Source organism: Panicum virgatum, chromosome 2N, assembly GCF_016808335.1.
Source record: "Panicum virgatum strain AP13 chromosome 2N, P.virgatum_v5, whole genome shotgun sequence".
NCBI classification, from domain to species: domain Eukaryota; kingdom Viridiplantae; phylum Streptophyta; class Magnoliopsida; order Poales; family Poaceae; genus Panicum; species Panicum virgatum.
Window position 1 is genome coordinate 16,055,102 of NC_053146.1, and position 23,564 is coordinate 16,078,665.

Here is a 23,564-nt window from a genome sequence, read left to right on the forward strand (position 1 = left end):
TCCACCCAAACCACCTCTCGGCTCCCCCCAATCCACTCCGCCCTCTGGCTCTAGCAGAGTCCACCAACCCCTGGCCCTCCGCATTAAACTAAGGGGCTTTTACCTATGTACCATTGTAAATGCTGTATATTACTTGTGTACCATCAAAAATTTTTAAAGTTCTTCAGTGCCATTGAATGAAATTTTTTCCCCTACATACCATTGCCGTCCACTTCCGTTGATTCTTGCCGTTTGCACATCCTGACATGTGGGCCTCTTGTCTAAGCACGGAGATGCGGACGCTGTTCTTCCTGCCGGAGCCCAAGCCTTCTCTGGCCACCGGCATGATCCGCGGCGCGGCGCTCCGAGTGGGCTCCACCGCCGCTCGCAGCAGCTCCGCCGGCCGCACGGGGGAGGTTCGCCGCTCGCAGCAGCTCCTTTTTCGCGCCACGCCATGAAGGGAGCAGGGGCGCGCGTGCCATGGGGAGCAGCAGGGGAGAGAGGCAGGGGCAGAGGGCCGGCGGCGGCTGGCCATCTCCGCCCGGCGCGCCGCTGCCCACCTCCGAAACGCGTGCCACCGTCCTCCGCACCTCCTCCGCGCCGCGTCCGAGGCGGCAGAGTAGCCAGCGCCGGCGCCGGCGCGGAGGAGTAAGGACGCGGCCGGCGGAGCTCCGAGCGCCCCTCCGCGTGGCAAGGAGGCGCCGCTGGAGATCATGCACGCCGCCCCGCGCAGGCCCCCACAGCTTCACGTCCTCGCCACCGTGCGGGTGCTGGGTGCCGCCGCCGCTCGCGGCCCCACATCCTCACGGGCGCTGCTCCGCGCTCCTGCCGTGGCCTGCGTGCTCGCCGTGGCCTGAGCACCCACCATGCCCCGCGAGGAGGGAGGCGGGGGTCCCGAGCTCGAGGTCGCGTAGGCCCGCCTGCCCGCCGCCACCGCAACCACGCGCCGCTTGCACGCGCTCCCGCCGTCGCCGCCGCAGGGGAGGGATGAGGGGCGTCGGCGAGGAAGGGGAAGGGAGGCGTGGCGAGAGCTGGGAGGGAGGAGGATGGCCGTCCAAGATCCCGCCACGGGGAGATGGCCGCCGCGCGCCGTGCCTCCGGCCGCGTCCGAGGTGGCCTTGCCGTGGGCCTCGCCGAAGGAAGGAGTTGCAGCTGCGGGCTGTTCCGGGCCCTGGGTTCGGCCGCCGCGCGCCGTTCCTGTCCCCAGCCACCACGCCGCTCCTCGCCGGCCCCGGCGAGGAAGGGGGCGGAGGGCCAGCGTCACCAGCTCCGCCGGTAGCGTGGAGAGAGAAGGGGGAGTAGAGAGGAATTCATGCACCAGGCCTACATGTCAGGATGGGCAAACGGCAAGAATCAACGGAAGCGGACGGCAGTGGTACGTAGGGAAAGAAATTTTCATTCGATAGCACTGAAGAATTTAAGAAATTTTCGATGGTACACAGGTAATATGCAATATTTACAATGGTACACAGGTAATTAGCTCTTAAACTAACCCCGGATCCACGCAAGCAACGCCGGTCGCGCGGCCTTTCTACAAGAAGAAAAATGCTCGCTACGCCCACGCCCACCTGCAGCCCCGCGTCACTCCGCCTCGTCCCCCACTACTTCCGCTTCCGCTTCCACCTCCAGCGCGAGGCGGCGGAGGAAGGCCTCGGCGATCCGTTCTCAGGTACCCCGCCCCCGATATCCCGATCCGCGAGCGCGGCTGATCGATCGGGATTGCTCATCGCTCGCCTGGCTTCGTCCACTGCAGGTGCCGCGGCGGGAGCGGGACCTCGCCTGCTGCTGCTGCTGCTGCCGCCGCGGGGGCGGCGGAGGGAGGAAGGATGGCCGCGGCGGCCGCGGGGGCGATGGTGTGGGCGCGCGTGCTCGAGGAGGGCGTGTTCCGGTTCGACGCCTCGGAGGCCGCGCGCGCCGCGGCGGGGCCCAGCCTCTCGTTCGCGGACCCGCGGCGGCGGGAGGCGCCGCGGGAGGGGGCGGACGCGCCCGCGGTAGTCCCGGCGTTCGAGGCCGCGCCGGGGGGCGCCCAGAGGGTCGTGCTCAAGGTACGCGGGCGCCGGCGCGCACGGGCAGCGTACTACGGGCCCTTGGTTTGGTTTGGATGTGGGGTGATGCGCGTGCGCGGAGCGTTTGGCGCTCGGCTCGTCTCGTTTTTTTTTGTCGCTAGATCGCTTGCCTCGTCTCGTTGTGTGGGTGGATGGGTGGTCGTTTCGGTTGGATGGTTTCCTTGTTGGCTGATGCCTTATGGGGAGAGCGCGTGAAATGCTGGTCCAGTGATCCCCGTGTGGCCGTGTCTGTTGCTCGTTCTGGCCTTGTTTGAGGGGCGTAGCACTGTTGCGATTGGTGTCCAGGACAGCGGTATGTATCTGACTCAGTAACTTCACGCTGAACACAGCGCACGCATAGGGGCAGATGCATCCATTATAAGATAATGTGCATGTTGCATCCCCATAAGGCCAAATACACACGAATTGTTTAGAGATACAAGTCAAAATTGCTAAGCCAACTCGTATTATTTGCACATTGGGCCTTTCGGCAATTAATGTGTAAAAGTAGGCTGTTCTTCCCGAACAATAGAAGGAAGAAATCTAGATGTTGATCTGTGGTATTCCATTGTCTTGTCCTCCGCCCCATAGTGCTGCAACTATCTCAAATTTGAATCACTCGATGCTACTGACCTAGTTGTTATCCTAATCATTTGACTATTTTCTACACCAAAGTTTCTGGCCATTTTCTGTTTAACAATTAGCACATTGAATTGGACACCCTTGGTGGGCAGAAAATAGTTGTTTCAGGCGAAAATTTGAACCATCATTGTTCCAGTTTCTGTGCAGATTTCATACCCAGGGGTGCAGCCTTCCACATTTGTGAATTTTCCATGTTGCAGTATTTCAAAAATCTATCAAAAAAATCTTGTGTGCAGTATACATAATGTTAGTACAGCTGCAACAATTCACTTTTGAATTCGTCCTAGATGTCAATCTGGCAGTTTTTTAAAAATCAAAGATAAGATGGCTTTTTGTAGGTTTATTTTACGTTATGTGCACTACAAGCATGATTTTTGTGATGCCTTTTTGTAACATTGCAACATGTTGGGTTTAACCTTTTTTTCTTGGCTAGAGGGGATGCCTGAAATCCCAGGAACATCAATTGATTTCTCTTTCTGTTATTGCCCCCCCGCCCCCCTCCCCCCAACATGTATTTAAAAAAGAGTTGTGTTTGTTTTATACTTTATGTGTATATGCCTGTAATAAGATCTCCCTGGAACTCTTAACATTTCTCAAAGATATATGTGTTAAGGCTTACTTGCTTTCATTTAATTGATCAGCTTCCTTCTGGGACATCATTCTATGGCACTGGAGAAGCGAGTGGCCCACTTGAGCGTACAGGGAAACGAGTATGGCATCTGCTTTAAGAAACCATATATTATACATTTGAGTTGATTTCTCAAAACTTCAACTATTGAAATTGTAATGAAGGTCCAATTCTAGGCCACTTCACAAAACTACAACTTTGGCAGGCCAAAGTTTTAGTTTTTTGAAATCATCACTAGAAATTTAGTTCCTTCTTACAATGTTACTGATAATTGTAGTTTTGCTAAATAACTCTATATATTTATTATCCCGCTTCTGTAACAGACTTTAGGACCTGCCATAATATATTGACATATTTCATCAGGTTTTCACGTGGAACACAGATGCATGGGGTTTTGGGCCAGGAACCACTTCATTATACCAGTCACACCCTTGGGTTTTGGCTGTCCTCCCTGATGGAAAAGCATTGGGTGTCCTTGCTGATACCACTAGGCGCTGTGAGGTATGCAGTGGTACATCATTCTAAAGCTTTTTATTTGTTAATATGTTAATTAAAATCTGTGCCTTGAACTTTTATTTTGAAGCAATATGTGCCTTGAACTGAATCCTTGTTTACTGTGACAGATTGACTTGAGACAAGAATCTACTATAAAGTTTTCTGCCTCATCTGCCTACCCTGTCATCACTTTTGGGCCATTTAATAGTCCAGCTGATGTTATGACATCTTTGTCACATGCAAATATGCAATCGGTAATTCTACCATGTTTTTTTAGACATCTTGTGGCACTAATATATACGCATATTCTACACTATATTTCTATAGACAAACATACCTGCATGATGTTGCTTTATTGAGTCAAGGTTTAGCTTTGTTCATAAATAATGAAGCTGTATATCTTTGTTCTAATATGAATGCAATTGTAATAATAGGAAGTATTGTATTCTGTTTGATACATTATTGGCGCTGGTTCGAGACATATAAGTGTTACGGTAGAATGTGGGGTCACTATCCTTGCTGCTTGTATTGGCATTTTCTCTGCAGTTTATTTTTACTGAACTAGACATTAGCTACCTAAGAGAGCATCATTACATCTCTCTATCTAATTGGTCAGAGCAGAAAACACACATTGAATTTAGATGTTCTATGTTTTTTAATTGCTGTTTCATCAAATAAGCTGTGGAAAAAAAAAATCCATTGTAGGTACTGTGTCCATGCCGCCAAAATGGTCACTTGGCTATCATCAGTGTCGTTGGAGCTATGATTCTTCTGAGAAAGTACTCAAGGTATTTTCTTATCATTGGATTGTCTATTTGTATTTCCTTTTAAGGAAGTATTAATTAATACTTTAGTGGCAGCAACTTCATACTCGTCAATTATGATGAATAAAGTGTGTAGCTAGTCCTATGACAGTGTTCATTTTGTTGTCTTCAGTTACTATAAGTCCAAATGCAAACATCAAATCCTGTGCCTCTGAACTAATTGATGGATGGTGCAGGCAGCAAGAGAATTCGTCAAGGGATCCATAAAAGAATGGGTTTTTAGTCTGTAGCACACCGCGAAAGCGTGATTTTGCCTCTCGCACAATCTCAAAGTTGAAATTGTCTCTCAGACATTATAAAATCAGTGTTTGGTCTGCAGCACATTGATTCGATTAAAAAACTCATTTCCAATCTGGTTGAGTGGTAGAGGTTTGTGAAATGGCATTTATGCCCTTCTCGTTTCTTGCCCTGCCCGCTCTGCGTGTGTTCATGCTCTGCTCCAATGGCGCCTCAAAGGTCCTGCTGCTGGCGTCAGAGCTTGCGGCCTCCATCTCACTGTCCGCTAGTTGCAGAGCGAACGCGGGGGTCGGGCGCACGAAGCAGTGGGACAAGCCGCGAGTGCTTGCCGTGCCAGTGCAGCTCGTCCACGAGCGGCAGCGGATGGCGGCCACGAGCTCAACGTTGAGCTCATCAACGCGCCGACGGCAGGGCCCATCAGGATCAGCCCATGAACACGTTCTTGTTGAAGCATCTCGATAGGGGAGGATTAGGAGCAGCCAAAGTGACGGATCTTGGCCTTCTCCCGTCCGCGTTTGGATTTTGGGGCCGATGGGCGGCGGCGGATCATGTGGAATCCCGGTCCCGAGTCGAGCTGCCTGGCGCGGTGATGCCGTCGCTGTCTGCGCCGCCGCTGGCCCGCACCTCGCGGCGGACCCTCGCCGCCGCTGGCCCGCACCTCGCCACCGGTCTCCACCGCCGCTGGCCCGCCCTTCCTCCCTCCCTCGGTCCCTCCCCTTCCACCGTGCCATGGCGCCCTCCCGTGGCCGCCCCGTCCTGCGCCCTCCCGCGGCGGGCCTGCACCTCGCGGCGGACTAGCCGCCGGTCTGCGCCGCCGCTGGCCCGTGCCTCGCCACCGGTCTCCTCCGCCGCTGGCCCGCTCTCGCGCCGGACCCTCACTGCTGGTCCGTCCCGCCTCCGCCGGCGCCGATGTCCCGCACCGCCGCCGACTGTGCCGATCGCAAGGGTCCGCCGGAGGCCCGGTCGCGCGCTCCGTGCGGACGCGCGCGTGCCGCGCGCGCGACGGCCGACGCGGTCGTGGGCACCTCCACGGGCGGACGGCGGCGCAGTCGCGGGCGGTGCTGTCGCAGACGCGCGCGGGCTCCGCGCGAAGGCCGGCGCCGTGGGGCGGCGCAGTCGCCAGCAAACGCGCGCATGCAGGCCCCCAGGTGAAGGGCGGCGGCGGCCGTTCCTCCGAGCGAATGGATAAGGCCTCCAAGGAGTCCAGCGGAGGAGCTAACTGAGTCATTGAAGCTAGGGGCATTTTAGTCTTTTTAGGTCTCGTTCTCTCACCTCCAATACTGCAAATGAGTTGTTTAATAGATCCAATGTGCAGCGTACAAAATTTATGACTCAGGGTGTCCTACAGACTATATCAAGGAATAGAGTGTGCAGCGCACAAATCAACGTTTTGAGAGTGTCCTGTACACAAAAAACCCTAAAATAATTGCCTGCCTATAGCAGTATAGCTTCATTTTAGTTATATATATATGAACTAGGATACCCTGATAGGATTGGGGTTCACATTATATTCTCCTTTACTCTATTCCTTATGTCATATACATGTGTAGTATATAGCGTCCTACTGATTTGTGATAATGACTTATATAAATCTTCTGTACATCAATATCGAGTGTTCAGGCTTCAATGCATTACTATGGGTCTCTCTCTCACTCTCTTGACTTAAAAGGGAAATTTATAAGACCTAATCAAGCATGTAGAGTAAATTTATTGTCGTTTGTTTTCCCTATTCATTGTTAGCCCCACTGTTGCTAAATATAAGTAACCTGGGATCCACATATCAATATTTTGAATTTGTACCACTTATTTTCTCTGATACTGTAAAACTATATAGAGTAACTATATACACATCACATGTAGATTTTTTATGAACATAATTTCATGGTAAATATATTTATTTTTTAGAAGTATTAATGTAAAAAATCATGGTCAAAGTCTTGCATTCAGGGCTTTGAAGAGTAAAAAGGTGAACATATATGTAGTGACAAAGAAATGCATGAAAGTATGGTGTGCTTTTTAAACATGGTGATATTCTTCATAAGCTGAAATAAAGAACATTTGTTACTATAGATCAATCTTTTCTAACTTGTAAGTTGGAATGTAGATCATGTTATTGGGAAGAATTATGTTCCTTTTCATGGGCCATCTGAAGTTATTCGGACCATTTACCATTCGGTTTACATAATTGTCACATGATTCATTTTGAGACATAAAAATATGATGATGATGATATTCTATCATGATGTTTGGTTATTTATTGCTTGCACAGGTTGTAAGAACATTTAGGGAGAAAGGCATTCCTTGTGATGTTGTCTGGATGGATATTGACTATATGGATGGTTTTAGGTGCTTCACGTTCGATAGTGTAAGTATCTGTTCTATTGTGATATCTACGTAGAAGCACTTTAAAAACTGCTTTGTGTTTCTCATCTCATGTTTTAAAATTATACTGTTTTGGAATCTTAACTAGAGCCTCCAACTTTCTTCCATAATTATGTACTGTTTCTAGCTGAGCTTTGTTCTTTTGAGTGCAAACAATTTCCTATGACAATTGATTTTGTTGAATCCTGTTTGAGCACCTTGCTGTTGATATGCTACAGAACCGATTCCCTGATCCAAAATCAATGGTGAATGACCTCCATTCCATTGGTTGCACAGCAATCTGGATGCTCGACCCAGGGATCAAGAAGGAGGAGGGTTACTTTGTTTATGATAGTGGTTCAAAAAATGATGTTTGGATTCAAAAGGCAGATGTCAGCCCATTCGTTGGTACGTTTCACTGACTCAAATAAGCTGCATTGTCATCTTCTTGCACTTTAGGAGGATATGCCTCATATAGTCTAAACTCAGGGGACGTATGGCCTGGTGATTGTGTTTTCCCTGACTATACATCTCAAAAAACACGTGCCTGGTGGGCTAGTTTGGTAAAGGACTTCATCTCTAATGGTGTCGATGGAATATGGAATGATATGAATGAGCCTGCTGTTTTCAAGGTACGTGATGTGTCATGAATCATATATTTAATACATCTAGTCAAATTTTTCCTATGTAATTGGAAGTGTTGGTCTGAACTTGCAGACTACCACGAAGACAATGCCTGAAAACAATATCCATAGGGGAGATGCTGATGTCGGCGGTGTTCAAAATCATTCGTACTATCACAATGTTTGTAACCCTGCCATGGACAATGGCTAATTAAAATAGAATGAGTTCACTTATATTTGCTATTTTGTCATTTATATTGTAGTGTTTATAATTTTCAGGTCTATGGAATGCTAATGGCAAGATCTACTTATGAAGGAATGGCAATGGGTAATGCAGCTAAACGACCATTTGTTCTTACACGAGCTGGCTTTATAGGGAGCCAACGCTATGCTGCAACATGGACCGGTGATAATCTGTCAAACTGGGAGCATTTGCACATGAGTCTACCGATGGTTCTTCAGTTGGTAAGTGACATGTGTTCTAATATCCAAAATCGTTCCCTTTTGAATATTTTTGAGTTTATAGTCTTTTCTGATTTCGAAAATGTGTTCCCTGTGGCCCCCAAAACAAAGTGTTCTATTTTTGGTCATCAGTGCAAATGCTTATGTATGGCTATTTTGGTGGCTACTTATTTTAGCATTTAATTTATGGCGTTATTAAATTTCATGATGTGTACAATCTTGTGATGCGAAAGCAATTCAGACTGTCTATACTCAATAGTGCTTGGGTTGAGAACCATGGTCTTCTGTATCATTCAAAATTTGGTTCCTTGCGCTTCTGCCAAGTTCTACTATTCGTTTGCCCCTTCTTTTAGATATTAGGATGCTGTTCTCAAGGTCTTGGCATTTAAAAACTGAAGTTGCTACAATGGCTAAATTATTCTTACTTTGAGTCATCTGGCAAGATATGATATGTAAGCAGACTTCAATGGTCTAACATTATGGTTATCTGATCAGGGTCTCAGTGGTCAACCATTGTCAGGTCCTGATATTGGTGGTTTTGCTGGAAATGCCACTCCAAAACTTTTTGGAAGATGGATGGGTGTGGGTGCACTGTTTCCATTTTCACGTGGCCATACAGAAACTGGAAGTGTTGACCACGAGCCATGGTCCTTCGGTGAAGAGGTACTACTTTGTGCTACCGAGACGCCATCCAAACATGTGTACTGAAAAACATAGGAAAATTTTGCACAGTCCAAGAAGCTTGATTAACTGGGGATGTTTCTGCTTCATTGCATTTCATATTTGCATGGAATGCATGGTTGGTGGTTGGTTTAATTTCTTCAATATGCTCCTTTTGTGCAGTATACTTGCCACACTTCTTTAGGCTAGCTTGTCCTTGACATTGCCATACATCAGTTGGCATTTCCTCCATTTTTTTATGCCAGTTACCATGCTGTACATCATGATTCAATCTGCAGTCATTTTGTTCTGAAGGGTTCCAAGGGGTTATTGCTCTACTAGAAACTCTGCTGCTCTGTGTATGTTAGATATTCTCACAGGTAGCTTGACCTTCTGAGGGTAGCCTTATTTCCTGCATTCTAACATCATACACTTGCTATTTTTTTGTTTGATGTACCTTGCTATGGCAACAAACACCTCTGCTGTTGCATATTTTGAACATTCTATGTACTTTCCGTGGCTGACATGTGTCCAAGTTGTTAGTCGTGTTCCGTACTATCATTATTTTGAAATTACGAAAGTATCTTTTGCAACAGATAACAATAATTCAATCTTCATATTGCCACTACACATGATTTTAAACATACTGGTGATCAAACTTTAAAAGTTGATGACATGGGCTTTATGATGTCAAAGAAAAAGATAAGGTGAGTAATACTTTCAGGAAATTTAGTTTCTCCAACTAGTGGTGTAACATATGTAACTATGTTGTTAATAAACTCAGGTAAAAACATATAAGCTTCGTCTTGTGTGTCAACTTCTCTCCAACCCCATTCTTTTCAATTAGTTAATTCCCTTCACTTATCTAGACTTCCCTGGACAACAATATTACCGTCATACTGTCCTGTAACTCTTAATGAACTGATAATTGCTTCAGCTGATTGTTTTGGATGCCTCTGACCTGTATCCAATGATGAATGATGTCTTCTCTCTTTCAATTGGCTGTTCGTTTTATGAATGTAAAATATGGTCCCGTGTGCCATAGCTAGTTTGCATCTAATAACAAGCAGAACTAAAGTCCCAGATATTGTGATGGCAGTTTTTTGTTTGGTTATTGGGTTGAGTTTTATGTAATATTCTTGCGAATCAATGCCCTGTCAATGTAGCATTGTTCATTTCTTAGTTGAGAAAGCATTGGCTAATTGGAAAACTTTGTACTTCTTTCAGTGCGAGGAAGTTTGTCGCCTTGCGCTACTGAGACGGTACCGGCTACTGCCACATATCTACACTCTTTTTTACCGTTCACATACAACTGGTATTCCTGTTGCTACTCCAGTTTTCTTTGCTGGTAATTAATTTTCTCACTTTGTATCCCCAGTTTTAAGTTGGTGCAGATGCTCATAGTTTGTAGGAAGACCACAGATGTGTGGCAAGTTGTTGCCTCCTTTCTTTTGCGACCAAACTTATAAGACATACCATATGTTCTCCCAAGGATGCAGTTTATTAACAAATGTTTTGTCACATTTGTCGATTTTTTGTAGACCCACAAGACCCTGAACTGAGGAAAGTTGAGACTTCCTTTCTCCTTGGACCACTTTTAGTCTGCGCAAGGTAATATCTTTACATCAATGCCTTGATAATAACTTTTTTATTCAACTTTTTTGTCATGATTCTTGAGACCCTTGGTGTGCTTTGTATATGTGCGTGTTTGCTTTCATATAGCTATGCTTGAGACCCTTGGTGTGCTTTGTATATGTGTGTGTTTGCTTTCATATAGCTATGTTCTAGTGCCTCAGTAGATGTTTGTGTGTTAGAGATGATTTTGCATCATCACTTCATCAGTTGGAAATTGTTCAATTTCCCGACATCAACTATATAGAGATGAAAAAATGCCAAAAGGCCAAGTGTCCTTTCTCTGTGTTTTTCTCTATGTTTTGGATTCTTTAATCTTTCCGGTCTTTTTGCAGCACTTCACCTAATAAAGGAGCTCATGAATGTGCGCATAAGTTACCAAAGGGCATATGGTTGCCTTTTGATTTTGCAGATTCACACCCAGTAAGTTTGTTCTTAAACTCCTAGTTTGCTGACTTAAATGCTATTCCAAGACTTATTAATGAATGGATAATTGTGTAGGATTTGCCCGTGCTGTATTTATGTGGTGGAGCAATTCTTCCTGTAGGTCTTCCTATTAGGCATGTTGGTGAAGCAAATTTGGAGGATGATTTGTCACTAATTGTTGCATTGGATGAAAATGGTATGCACATTCTCATTTTCTGAAGATCAGGTGCTATTGGTATCCATAAGTGTGAATTTGTCATATGTGATTGAATGGATAAGAAAACAAAATTTAACCTGCTACACATTAACTTGTGTTCCCATTATATTACATTTTTATGCTTTAGTTACCTTTATTTTGTGTTCAAGATAATGATTTAAAATGTTGTCTCAAAACTGTGTGCATAGTGTCTGTGCAATGACTTGGCTTGTTTTACAGGTAAAGCTGAAGGTATCCTCTTTGAAGATGCTGGAGATGGTTATGCATTCACACAGGGAGACTATCTTTTGACATATTATAGTGCTGAACTCCACTCATCGGTGGTTACTGTCAAAGTTTTCAAATCTGAAGGGTCATGGAGGAGACCAAAACGAAATTTAAAAATAAATATATTGCTTGGTGGAGGTGCTATGGTATGTCTATTGCCTTTCATTCTTTTTCTTTCACTCAAGAAACAAAATATCTTTATTATAATTACAAAACAACTTGTTTTCATCCAGGTAAGCGCTGATGGTGTGGATGGTGGAGAGATACACCTTACAATGCCTTCTGAATCACAAGTGTCCAGCTTAGTTGCCACTAGTGAACTTGAGCACAAGAAACGATTGGGTATTTATCTTACCACTTCTTTATGGTTATATTTTTTTAGATCTACAAATAAATGATTACCATTACCATAATTTTAATCACATTATCAAAAAATTACCACACTTTTACTTGTCTGAACTTGTGTCATACTGCCACATTGTGATGGTTGTACAGAGATGATTCAGCCTATACCTGATATCGATGAGCCATCAGGACAGGAAGGTGCTGAGCTATCAAAAATACCTGTTGATTTAAAGAGTGGAGACTGGTTGCTTAAGATTGTCCCATGGATTGGCGGTCGTATTATCTCAATGACCCATCTTCCTTCTGGTATGCTTCATCTCTGTAAATTGTAATACTCCATCCGTTCCAAACTATAGGTTGTTTTGGCATTTCTAGGTGCATAGTTTTTTATGTATCTAGAAAAGCCAAAACAACATATAATTTGGAACGGAGGGAGTATAAATTCCTCACATGCCATTGGTTAAATCCTAAATCCCTTATATGCCACTGTCAGTGACTTGGGGGACCCACATGTCTTAGACACAATGATGGCATATAGGGGGTTACAAGTTTTTTCAGTGGCATATAAGGAAATTGCATTAGTATAAAATTTGTTACCTTAGAAATGGAGATACTAATGTCGTTTTATTTGCTGGAATGTACTTTTCCTGATATACCTCAAAATTCATCTATGTGCTTTATGATGGTTGTATATCCTTTCATCATGCCAATGCATTATAGATGGATCCATAAGTTAATTTCTTGTTAGCTTTTGTTGGTGTATATTGAGGCCATGTATAGAGGCCCATCTCTGCCCATGGATAGCTACTATATTGCCCACCTTTCTAGGGTTTGGAGGAATACACACAATCATTTCCTCTTCGGTACTCCTCGCTACGACCACCTCCGTGTTTTCGGGTGTGCGTGTTACCCTAACACCGCCGCCACTGCTCCTCACAAGCTGGTGCCCCGCTCGACACGGTGTGTGTTCCTTGGTTACTCACCTGACCACAAGGGGTACCGCTGCTACGACCTCACCTCCCGCCGTGTTCTCATCTCCTGACACGTGTTTGACGAGTCGGATTTCCCCTTCTCCACCACTTCTACCCCTTCTCCTGACCCCGAGCTGGAGACCCTGTTTTCGCCTAACCCGGTGGTTCAGCCACCGTTGTGTGTCTGCCCTGCAGGTTCTCCTGGGACACCGGCGCCGCCTTCGGTGATCCCCGTCGCGCCTCGCGCGACACCGGTGCCCTCCGCCGAGCCACGCGCGGCCCCGGTGCCTCCTGATGCGCCACGCGCAGCCCCGGTGCCCTTCGCCGAACCACGCGCGGCCCCGGAGCCGTCGCCGCAGCCGCCTCCGCTGACTCGCTCTCGAGTCGAGCCGGCTGTACCACCCGCCGGTCATCCATCGGGATCCTCGTCATATCCATCCCATGGTGACTCGGCGGATGGCGTCTCAGCCCGCGACTCTCTCGGCCACCAAGGGCGAGCCGCGGATCTCTCCGGTACCCTCCTCTGTCCGCGACGCCCTGGCGGATCCTCACTGGCGTCGCGCGATGGAAGAGGAGTACGCGGCCCTTCTTGCCAACCAGACGTGGGACCTCGTGCCGCGTCCCCCTGGTTGCAACGTGGTGACCGGGAAGTGGATCTGGACGCATAAGCGTCGGGTTGATGGCACCCTGGATCGCTATAGGGCTCGTTGGGTTCTCCGGGGTTTCACCCAGCGGCCTGGTGTTGATTATGATGAGACCTTCAGTCCAGTGGTGAAACCGGCTATGGTGCGCACGGTCCTCTTGCTCGCACTCTCGCTCTTGGCCGGTGCACTAGCTGGATGTGAAGAATGCCTTTCTCCATGGCACTGTCAGAGACTGTCTACTGCACTCAGCCAGCGGGATTTGTGGACTCGAGTCGTCCGGATATGGTCTGCCATCTCAACAAGTCTCTCTATGGTTTGAAGCAGGCTCCTCGGACTTGGTACTCTCGGTTCGCCACGTTCTTGCTGACTTTGGGCTTCACCGAGACCAAGGCCGACACCTCTGTGTTCATCTACCGCCATGGGGATGAGACTGCCTACCTGCTGCTCTATGTTGATGATATTGTGCTCACCGCCTCCAGTCAGCAGTTGCTTGGGCGCATCATCTCCTCTCTGCAGCAGGAGTTTGCTATGAAAGATCTCGGTCAGCTCCACAACTTCTTGGGCGTCACTGTTGAGACTCGCTCGTCTGCCCTGTTCCTTCACCAGCGGCAGTATGCTCTCGACATTCTGGAGCGGGCTGGGATGACTGACTGCAAGCCCTGCTCCACTCCTGTCGACACTCAGGCGAAGCTGTCTGCTGATCAGGGCGCTCCCGTGGCTGATCCTACTGCCTACCGGAGCCTTGCCGGTGCCCTGCAGTACCTTACCTTCACCCGGCCGGATCTCACATATGCCGTGCAGCAGGTCTGTCTCCATATGCATAATCCCCGTGAGTCTCACCTTGCGGCGCTGAAGCGTCTCCTTCGCTACGTCCATGGCACTGTTGGTTTCGGCTTGGTCCTTCACCGCTCTCCCACCTCTGAGCTGGTTGTCTACACCGATGCCGACTGGGCCGGCTGCCCGGACACTCGCCGCTCCACCTCCGGCTACGCCGTCTTCCTGGGCGGCAACCTTGTCTCCTGGTCGTCCAAGCGGCAGCCGGTTGTCTCCCGCTCCAGTGCTGAGGCGGAGTACCGGACTGTCGCTAACGGCGTGGCGGAGGCGTCCTGGCTCTGACAGCTCTTGGCGGAGCTTTACATCCCGCTCGCCAAGAGCACGCTCGTCTACTGCGACAACGTCAGCGCCGTGTATCTCTCCACGAACCCTGTCCAGCATCAGCGGATGAAGCACGTGGAGATCAACTTGCACTTTGTGCGCGACAGGGTCGCCGTCGGCGATGTTCGGGTTCTCCATGTCCCAACCACCTCCCAGTTTGCCGACATCTTCACCAAGGGCCTTCCCTCCTCGACCTTCTCGGAGTTCCGCTCCAGCCTCAACGTAGCCGGTGACTAGTTGTGGCTGCGGGGAGGGGGGGTATTTGCCCTTTGTACTCTCTTGTTTCCCAGTCGTGAACACCGCTGCGCCGGTAGTTCAGACTGCAGGGGGGTGTTGTTGGCTTTCTTGTTGTCCAGTCTTGAACACCGCTGCGCCGGTAGTTCAGACTGCGGGGGGGGGGGGGGGGGGGGGGGGTGTTGGTGTATATTGAGCCCATGTCTAGAGGCCCATGGATAGCTACTATATTGCCCACCCTTCTAGGGTTTGGAGGAATACACACAATCATTTCCTCCTACAGCTTTGAGTATAATTTATAATTGATGTGTGCAGATTCCCAGTGGCTTCACAGCAGGATAGAGATCAATGGTTATGAAGAATACAGTGGGACTGAATATAGGTCTGCTGGCTGCACAGAAGAGTACAAAGTCACCAGGTAATGGAAATCATCATTTCAGACTAATTGCTTATGATGTTATTTGTTGCCTGTTAATGAATATTTCTTTGCCACTTCCAGTTTTTTTCCACTAAATAACTTAAGTTCAAAAAACTGCAGGAGGTATCTGGAGCAATCGGGAGAGGAGGAATCTATTTGTATGGAAGGAGACATTGGTGGTGGTCTAGTTCTCCAGCGCCAGATATCTATTTTGAAAGACAATCCAAAGATTGTTCAGATTGACTCTAGCATTCAGGCAAGAAGTGTGGGTGCTGGATCTGGTGGATTTTCAAGGTGAGGACCCTTTTTCTCCCATTAAATTAATGTGGCACTGTGCAGCTCTGCACCTTAGCGAAATTTCAGTCACAAAGCACACGCTACTTATGGATGGAAAGCAATTTTATGGAAATTTCTGATATTGTACTTCAGGTCCTTCGATAGTTAAAATTAGTGCAAAACATATTCTAGGTCATGCCATCCTGCTCCTGCATGACCTAGAATATGACTGATTATATATCCTCGCTGGCATGCCATCCACCACATGGCCACACTGCAGAGAACCAGGTATGCCAGTGAATGGGAACAAAAAAGAAAAAAAAAATACCTTCCTCTGTTCTCTCATTTACCCTACTAGTGATTCCATTCTCCAACCCCGGAACCGGAATGTCTGGGCCTATATAGCTGCCCGCCACTCCTTTCTGCCAGTTTCTATGCTGCCTTTGCCCACCACGAGCAAACATTGCCATGACTTTTTGGCAGTCTGTGTTACTCAAAAGGGGGCTGTCGAATCCATCTTGATCACCTTGAAAAAAATAAACAAACCAAAGATAAACAAATCAGCAACAGAGGTGCAGTTCTGCCATCATTATTGTAGAGAGATAGAATGGGAAACACCACACACCCAATGGGGGGGGGGGTGACCTTTCATATATATAGCCAAGAGGCTTGGTGTCCAAGGATACAATCTCCTAAACTAGGAAGGTTATCAATCACCTATACAGGGCAATGTACAGCCGGCTATACATATATATCTAACACCCGCCCGCAGTCGCAGCGGGAGTCTCGGACACAAAGACTGGACCTAAACTCAGTGAACAACTGTACAGGTAAGCCTTTGGTCATGATGTCCGCGAACTGGTGAGAGGAGGGGACATGTAGTACCTGAACTTGTCCCAAAGCCACCTTCTCGCGGACGAAGTGAATGCCAATCTCAATATGCTTCGTGCGGTGATGATGAACTGAGTTGGCTGCCATATAGACAGCACTGACGTTGTCACAATAGACAACTGTCGCCGAAGCAATCGAGACGTGAAGCTCCTGAAGAAGCTGCCGCAGCCAGCAGCACTCGGCGACGACATGAGCCACAGGACGACATGAGCCACAGCTCGGTACTCCGCCTCCGCACTGGAGCGGGAGACGATGGTCTATCTCTTGGAAGACCAAGAGATGAGATTGTCGCCGAGGTAGACGCAGAGGCCGGAGGTGGAGCGTCGAGAGTCGGGGCAGCCAGCCCAATCCGCATCCGAGTATGCAGTGAGGGACTGGACAGGGCCGACGCCCAGGTGAAGACCGAAGGAGAGTGTCCCCTTCACGTAGCGAAGGATCCTCTTGAGCAGTGCTAGGTGAGGCTCACGAGGATCATGCATGAATAGGCACACCTGCTGTACTGCATACGCCAAGTCAGGACGAGTCAGCGTGAGGTACTGAAGGGCGCCGGCGATGCTCCTGTACTCGGAAGGATCAGCAACGGGAGCACCATCGGTCGCAGAGAGCTTGGTCCGAGTGTCAACAGGGGTCGCCATAGAGTGACACTCGGACATGCCAGCCCGCTGAAGAAGCTCGACTGCATACTGTCGCTGGGACAGGAACAGCCCGTCGGAGGAGCGCTCGACGGAGATGTTGAGGAAGTGATGGAGATCCCCAAGATCTGTCATGGCGAACTCGGAGTGGAGCCGGTCGATGATGCGCTGAAGGAGGGCCGGCGAGGAGGCGGTGAGGATGATGTCGTCGCCGTACAGCAGCAGGTAGGCAAGACATCCACCCTCTTTGTACACAAAGAGGGAGACGTCGGAGGCCGACGGAGTGAACCCAAGCTGGCGGATGTACGTGGCAAAACGCTGGTACCACGCTCGCGGAGCTTGCTTCAGACCATAGAGTGAGCGCTGAAGAAGACAAACATGGTCAGGGGCGGCAGGTTCGACGAAGCCAGGTGGCTGCTGGCAGTAGATAGTCTCCTCAAGATGTCCGTGAAGAAACGCGTTCTTCACGTCCAGCTGGCGAATAGGCCACGAGCGGGAAGCAGCGATGCTCAGAACAGCCCGAATTGTCGGCGGTTTGACAACTGGGCTGAACGTCTCGTCGTAGTCGATGCCGTGCTGCTGGGAGAAACCGCGGACGACCCAACGTGCCTTGTGGTGAGCGAGAGTGCCATCGGAGTGGTACTTGTGCTTGAAGATCCACTTGCCCGATACGACGTTGGCACCAGGCGGACGTGGAACTAGTCGCCAGGTGCCTTTGTCCATCAGGGCCTTGTACTCATCGGCCATGGCCGCACGCCAGTTTGGGTCGGCCAGCCCACTGCGGTAGTTAGCCGGAATGGGCGACGGAGTCGTGGCGGTGAGGCCCCTGTACTGCACTCGCGGAATCGCCCCGGACTGTGTACGAGTGACAGGCCGGGAGGACTCAGAGGCGGCAGCAGGTACAGGGACCGGCGGAGAAGTCGGCGCTGGTGGGCGACGCACGTAGACGTGCGGTAGGGCAGGGATGAGGCCAGCGGCATCCCGTGGAGCCGCTGGGCGCGCCTGCTGAAGTCCTAGCAGGGGCACAAGACCACGCCCGCCCAGAGACGTAGATGCTGCGGGACCTGGCGGGGGCACGGGACCATGCCTGCCCGGTCCAGCATGCAGTGGAGGAGGGGGCAGCTGCTCAATGTCCTCTGGGAACGGAGCAGCCGCTGGTGCCGCCGGAGAAGGCCCAGCCGGTGGCGGGGAAGCTGCAGGGTTAGTAGAGCAAGGCATAGTATCCACAGTGTCATCAACCAGGAAATCAAGGAGGGAAGAATCGGGAGCGGGTGAGCCGTCTGCAAAGGGAAACCGAGACTCGTCAAAAATGACGTGTCGAGAGATGATTATGCGCCGAGTGGACAAGTCGAGGCAGCGATAACCTTTGTGAGAGGAAGGGTACCCAAGAAATACGCACGCCGTGGAGCGAGAAGCGAGCTTATGTGCAGACGTGGCCTGGAGGTTAGGGTAGCATAAGCACCCAAAGACCCGAATGTGATCATAAGTAGGCTGCTCACGAAAGAGGCGTGTGTAGGGAACTTCACTGTGAATAGATGAGGAGGGGCGCCTATTCAGCAGGTAACAGGCAGCCGCAAGTGCTTCTGCCCAATACGATGGTGGCATGGACGCATGAAGGAGTGTCCGTATAGAATTGTTGAGTGTACGAAGGGTGCGCTTGGCCTTGCCGTTCTGTGCTGAGGTGTATGGGCATGAAAGACGCAACAGAATGCCATGGGCCGCCAGGAAGGTGGAGGTGGCATTGTTAACGAACTCCATGCCGTTCTCAGCTTTGAGACACTTCACGGGAAGACCGAACTGGGTGCGTGCATAGGCCACAAACTCAACTATGTGCTGGTGGACCTCAGACTTGCGTCGGAGAGGAAAGGTCCAGCAAAAGTGTGAGTAGTCGTCCAAAATCACAAGATAGTCGGAGAAACTAGAGATGCTATTGATAGGTGAGGTCCAAACATCACAGTGAAGTAACTCAAAAGGTGCAGCAGTTTGAGTAGTAGATGAACTAAAAGGTAGACGTGTATGCTTGCCGAGTTGACAGGCATGACAAATACAATCTGCTACTTTATTACAGGAAATAGAATTGTTCTTATTCAAGCAATCTAAAGCTGCAGGTGTTGGATGTCCAAGACGTTGGTGCCACAGGGAGGAAGAGGCAGCCAGAAGTGCAGACGGGCTGGTGTTGGACTGTGGCAAGGTGTAGAGATCTCCAGTGCTATTGCAGCGAAGCATCACGCGCCCCGTCGAAAGGTCCTTGACAGAAAAAACCGAGAGCGTCAAACTCTATAGAGCAATGATTGTCGCGGGTGAATTGACGAACCGAAAGTAAATTCTGAACTATGGAAGGGACGACAAGGACATTGTTGAGAGCAAAGTTTGACGTTTTGGTGGACAAAATGGAGTGACCGTGACAAGCTACTGGGATACTAGAACCATTGCCTACTAAAACTGAAGAAATAGATGTGGGAAGGCATTGGAGCAATATACCATCCGATGAAGACATGTGGGAGGAAGCTCCTGAGTCCACCACCCATGGAGAGCCGCCTTGCATCGACATCTGCTGGAGGGCGGCGATCAACCCGGCCTGATCCCAAGAGGGAGTTGGCGATGGGTTGTGCTGTGGCGGAGGCGAGACGTGCAGCGGGGCGAAGGCGGTGTGGGCCTGCTGCGGAGGAGCCGAGCCCAGGATGCCTTGCTGGGAGCGCCAGGGGTGCCCGCCGCCAGTGTTACCGCCGGGGGAGATGGTCCAGAACTGCCCGCCCAGGGACATGCAGATCCAAGGCGCGGGCGGGGGTGCTGGGCCGCGCCGCCGCCGCCGCCGTAGCTGCCGCCGGATTTCTTGCCACCCTTCCTGTTGTTGCGTGGGCGCTGTGGCTGCTGCTGCTGTCCGCCACTCGAGGAGGAGGAGGAGCAGTAGCCGGAGGCGCCACAGGAGGGAGCAGAGCCAGCGACCAGTGCCGTGGCCGCCGCAACCTTGATCTCGTTCGCGAGGCGCAGTTCCTTGAGGAGGAGCTGGTCGCGAGCGTAGTAGAAGGAGAGGTTGTCGGCGGCGATGTTGTCGGCGGTGTTGGAGAATTCCTTGTTCAATCCGCGGAGCAGATTGAAGACAAGGGTCGACTCGGAGACGGGCTAGTCGACGTCGCACAGCTTGTCGGCGGCGGTCTTCACGCGGTGGCAGTAGTCGTCGATTGTGGAGTCCCCCTGAGTCAACGAATGGAATTCGTGACTCAGGAAGATGGCCCGTGGTGCCTTGTTCACCTGGAACAGAGCGACGATGGCGGTCCACAGCGCGCGGGCCGTCTTGGTGGTGCCGTCCATGGTCATGTCGAGGACGGCCTTTGCGACGGATCCGTAGATCCAGCTGCGGACGCAGCAATCCGCCTCTTCCCAGGCGGGATCGACGGGCTGACCGGCAACGGGGGAGGGGCCGTCGAGGTGCCGCAGAAGACCAAATTTCCCGCACATGTCGCGGAAGTAGGCGGACCACCTGGTGAAGTTAGGGTTCTTCAACTCGAGGGTGATCGGCACGTGGGCTTTGACGGAGACGGTGGCGTAGGGGTTGATGAAGATGGCGCCGCTAGTCGCGCCGCCAGAAGCAGGGGAGGTCGCGCCGATGGAAGGAGAGGTCGCCGAGGGCTGGGTTGAGTCCGTCGACATGATGGCGCGGGAGGGAAGGGATGCGCAGCCAGAGAGATGGCGGCGCCGGTGGGTGGGCGCCTGTGCGGGGAGCGCACGGCGCGGTCAGGAGTTGAGCGGAAGGTGGAGAGAATCAAGGAAAACCTAAACTCGTGATACCATGTAGAGAGATAGAATGGGAAACACCACACACCCAATTGGGGGGGGGGTGACCTTTCATATATATAGCCAAGAGGCTTGGTGTACAAGGATACAATCTCCTAAACTAGGAAGGTTATCAATCACCTATACAAGGCAATGTACAGCCGGCTATACATATATATCTAACAATTATACATTCTCGATTACTCTTGCTCTCTGTTCATGATTTGAACTCAAGTGTGACCATTTAGAAAGATCAAGCACTTAATGATTTTCTAGTGCTGGAATTCAAAGAGCTTGATTCAACTTGTAGCTTAATCAAAGAAAAATGATTATGTTGTAGCATGGTTTTGCCCATATTAACACTGCCCTGCAGCCTCTGCCTCTATCTAAGTTGCCCAGATACAGGTTCTACTATTGTTGTTTATGGACTAGACGAATTGCAGGACAAAGATGATGCCAGAAACAGAACATTAGGCATGTTTTGTTCCTCGGCATCAGCTGACCTTATCCTTAATTATGTTTTGGTTTTGTTTACTTTGGAGTTTGCATCTAATATGCTTTGCTCAATTATTATAGTAGAAACTTTAGCTACTTTATTCACGGAAGATTGTTGTTTTGGACATGAACATGGTCACTAGTGTTCTATTCTCAATTTTTGAAAGTTCAATGGAAATATTCAAGAGGATAGTGGTTGTCAAAGGGTAAATGTATGCAACTCAAAACGGCACTCTTTCGTACATTGAATTTATGATGTGAGGTTACTTTTAGAGTTTTTTTTTTCAAGAATATATTTTGAGAGTTGAGACATTGAATCATATTTGATTGTTTTCCCTCTTAAGGTTGGTCTGTTTACGAGTTCATCCCACATTCACCCTGCTGCACCCAACTGAGGTGGTGGTCGCTTTCACGGCCATCAATGGTTCAAAGCAAGAGATCTCCCCAGAGTCAGGAGAAATAATATTCGAGGGAGACCTCAGACCCAATGGTAAGTTACTTTGCGCACTATTTGAAGACCCTTCCACCTTGGCCCATCTGCCAACTCATTTACTCATCTTTTGGCAAATCCTCAGGGGAATGGATGCTAGTGGACAAGTGTGTCGGGCTGAGCCTGGTGAACCGGTTTGATCCCAGTGAGGTTAGCAAATGCCTGGTGCACTGGGGAACTGGTGATGTGAACATGGAGCTTTGGTCGGAGGAAAGGCCTGTTTCGAAGGACACGCCGATAAGGATTTGCCACCAGTATGAGGTGAGGCAAACAAACTAAACACTGCCAGGACAGCTGAAATAAATGTGCCACTTTAGATGATGCTTCGCTTCAGCCAAGCTCTTGTTTTACGGTCTGTGTGTATCGATGTCGGCGTACAAGGTATTTTGGAGTCGTGTCGTAACAGCCCTAACAGGAACGCTTTGCTTCAAAAGGTTCGGCAATCCCTGCTATGTTCTAGACTTTATCATTAATAAAGCTGTGTGGTACATGTTGCAATCTCCGTTATCTGTTTCAATTACTCAATTTCTGTTTTGATGTCATGATTTCGAAACTTTTATTCAGAACATGTTGCTCGAACTTCCACAGTATACTGCGTGTGTTTACAGGAGAACAAGACTCTGCAGTACAACACTAAACGTATTCGCACTTCTCAGTTTCGGCACCAAATGTGAAATGTCCAATATCCTAGCCCTTGACTCTTTCTTTAACAAACTTATATCTTCCAATTCTTTCTGACCATTCTGACCCAAAAGAATAAATCAGAGGGTTGTATACTGGCCAGGAAGAGAGATAAAAAAAGAACAATGTGCAATATATTGGAGGACACTCTTCAACCTGCTATAGATTTCCAAACGTGCAGCACGGCCATGGCATGGCATGTTCTGGCACATGACTAGCACAAAGGCTTAGTCGTGCACAGAGGCGTGGAAGGCTGTGGCGGTGGTGACGGGTCGACGAGGGGCGAGGAAGGCCATGGTGGCAGCCAGGACGATGATGGCGCGGGGAAGGCTATGGTGGCGGCGGTAGGATTGCGACAGCGTGGGGAGGTGGGATGGTAGCGGTGCGCGACTCGAGGTGGAGGGCAGGTCTAGGGGTGCCAATGGGTAACCATTAGGTGCCCCTCCAACCCTTTAAAATTTTGTACTAATTCTCTAAAACTATATCTCAATTTGGAAAACTAGTACGAAATTTTGAACTAAAGAGGGATGGAGGTGCACCTAAGGGCCACCCATTTGCACCCCTAGGCAGGTCACCGTCCGGGGAGGGCCGGAGGAGAGGACTGGAGGGGAGGATGGGGCATGCGTGCGGGGAGGGGAGGCACGCTACGTGCGAGAGCGAGGGAGGAGAGGGTGGCGGCCAGCTGCAGGAAAGGGAGAGAGGAAGATTAGGGTTTGAGACATAGGTGGAAAGTATATATATATATGAGGTTGTGGGCTGGGTTGTGCCAGATCATGTCGGTCTATTAACTATGTTGTGTCTATGCCAGCAGTGCGTGCTGCTATTTCGGCTATGGTCTTGCCATGCCGGCAAGTGCACTAAAGCCACCGTGTTGGGTTATGCGTGCCCGTGCGGTCCATCAGGCACGACCTGTTTGGTCATCACCCACATCGGGCACGACCCGTTTGGTCATCACCCACGAGTCGTGTTAACTGTCTCACAGTGCTGATTAGGCACTATCATCATACTTTCAAGGTATGACTGCATATATACACTACAATACCTTTACAAAGACCCCGTA

The 23,564-nt window shown here is 49.6% G+C and overlaps 1 protein-coding gene across 4 annotated transcripts; it reads left to right on the forward strand.

Annotated features, from left to right (window-relative positions):
- The first annotated feature begins 1,496 nt into the window (after positions 1 to 1,496).
- Positions 1,497 to 22,325, forward strand: LOC120659866 (alpha-glucosidase 2-like). 4 transcript variants are annotated; one of them, XM_039938134.1, is made up of 23 exons: positions 1,497 to 1,648; positions 1,733 to 2,024; positions 3,308 to 3,376; positions 3,658 to 3,795; positions 3,918 to 4,032; positions 4,492 to 4,577; positions 7,120 to 7,215; positions 7,451 to 7,619; positions 7,701 to 7,843; positions 7,929 to 8,015; positions 8,114 to 8,299; positions 8,792 to 8,959; positions 10,184 to 10,304; positions 10,498 to 10,567; positions 10,924 to 11,011; positions 11,090 to 11,210; positions 11,451 to 11,644; positions 11,732 to 11,840; positions 11,994 to 12,149; positions 15,163 to 15,265; positions 15,386 to 15,559; positions 21,678 to 21,823; positions 21,909 to 22,325. In XM_039938134.1, exons 2-23 carry the CDS (start codon positions 1,806 to 1,808, stop codon positions 22,100 to 22,102), a joined length of 2,952 nt encoding a protein of 983 aa, XP_039794068.1. In that variant the 5' UTR covers positions 1,497 to 1,648; positions 1,733 to 1,805; the 3' UTR covers positions 22,103 to 22,325. The 4 variants fall into 4 exon arrangements, with proteins under 4 accessions (XP_039794068.1, XP_039794065.1, XP_039794067.1 ...); XM_039938131.1 differs by lacking the exons at positions 1,497 to 1,648; positions 1,733 to 2,024; positions 3,308 to 3,376 and having other exon boundaries at positions 3,775 to 3,795; positions 3,918 to 4,043; positions 4,495 to 4,577; positions 15,347 to 15,559; XM_039938133.1 differs by lacking the exons at positions 1,497 to 1,648; positions 1,733 to 2,024; positions 3,308 to 3,376 and having other exon boundaries at positions 3,775 to 3,795; positions 3,918 to 4,043; positions 4,495 to 4,577; positions 15,389 to 15,559.
- The last annotated feature ends 1,239 nt before the right edge of the window (positions 22,326 to 23,564 follow it).

Coding starts and splice junctions, on each gene's coding strand:
- LOC120659866 (XM_039938134.1), top strand. CDS start 1,806: ATGGCCGCGGCGGCCGCGGGGGCGATGGTGTGGGCGCGCGTGCTCGAG. Junction 7,216..7,450: donor GGTGCTTCACGTTCGATAGT/GTAAGTATCTGT, acceptor GATATGCTACAG/AACCGATTCCCTGATCCAAA. Junction 8,016..8,113: donor ATCATTCGTACTATCACAAT/GTTTGTAACCCT, acceptor TATAATTTTCAG/GTCTATGGAATGCTAATGGC.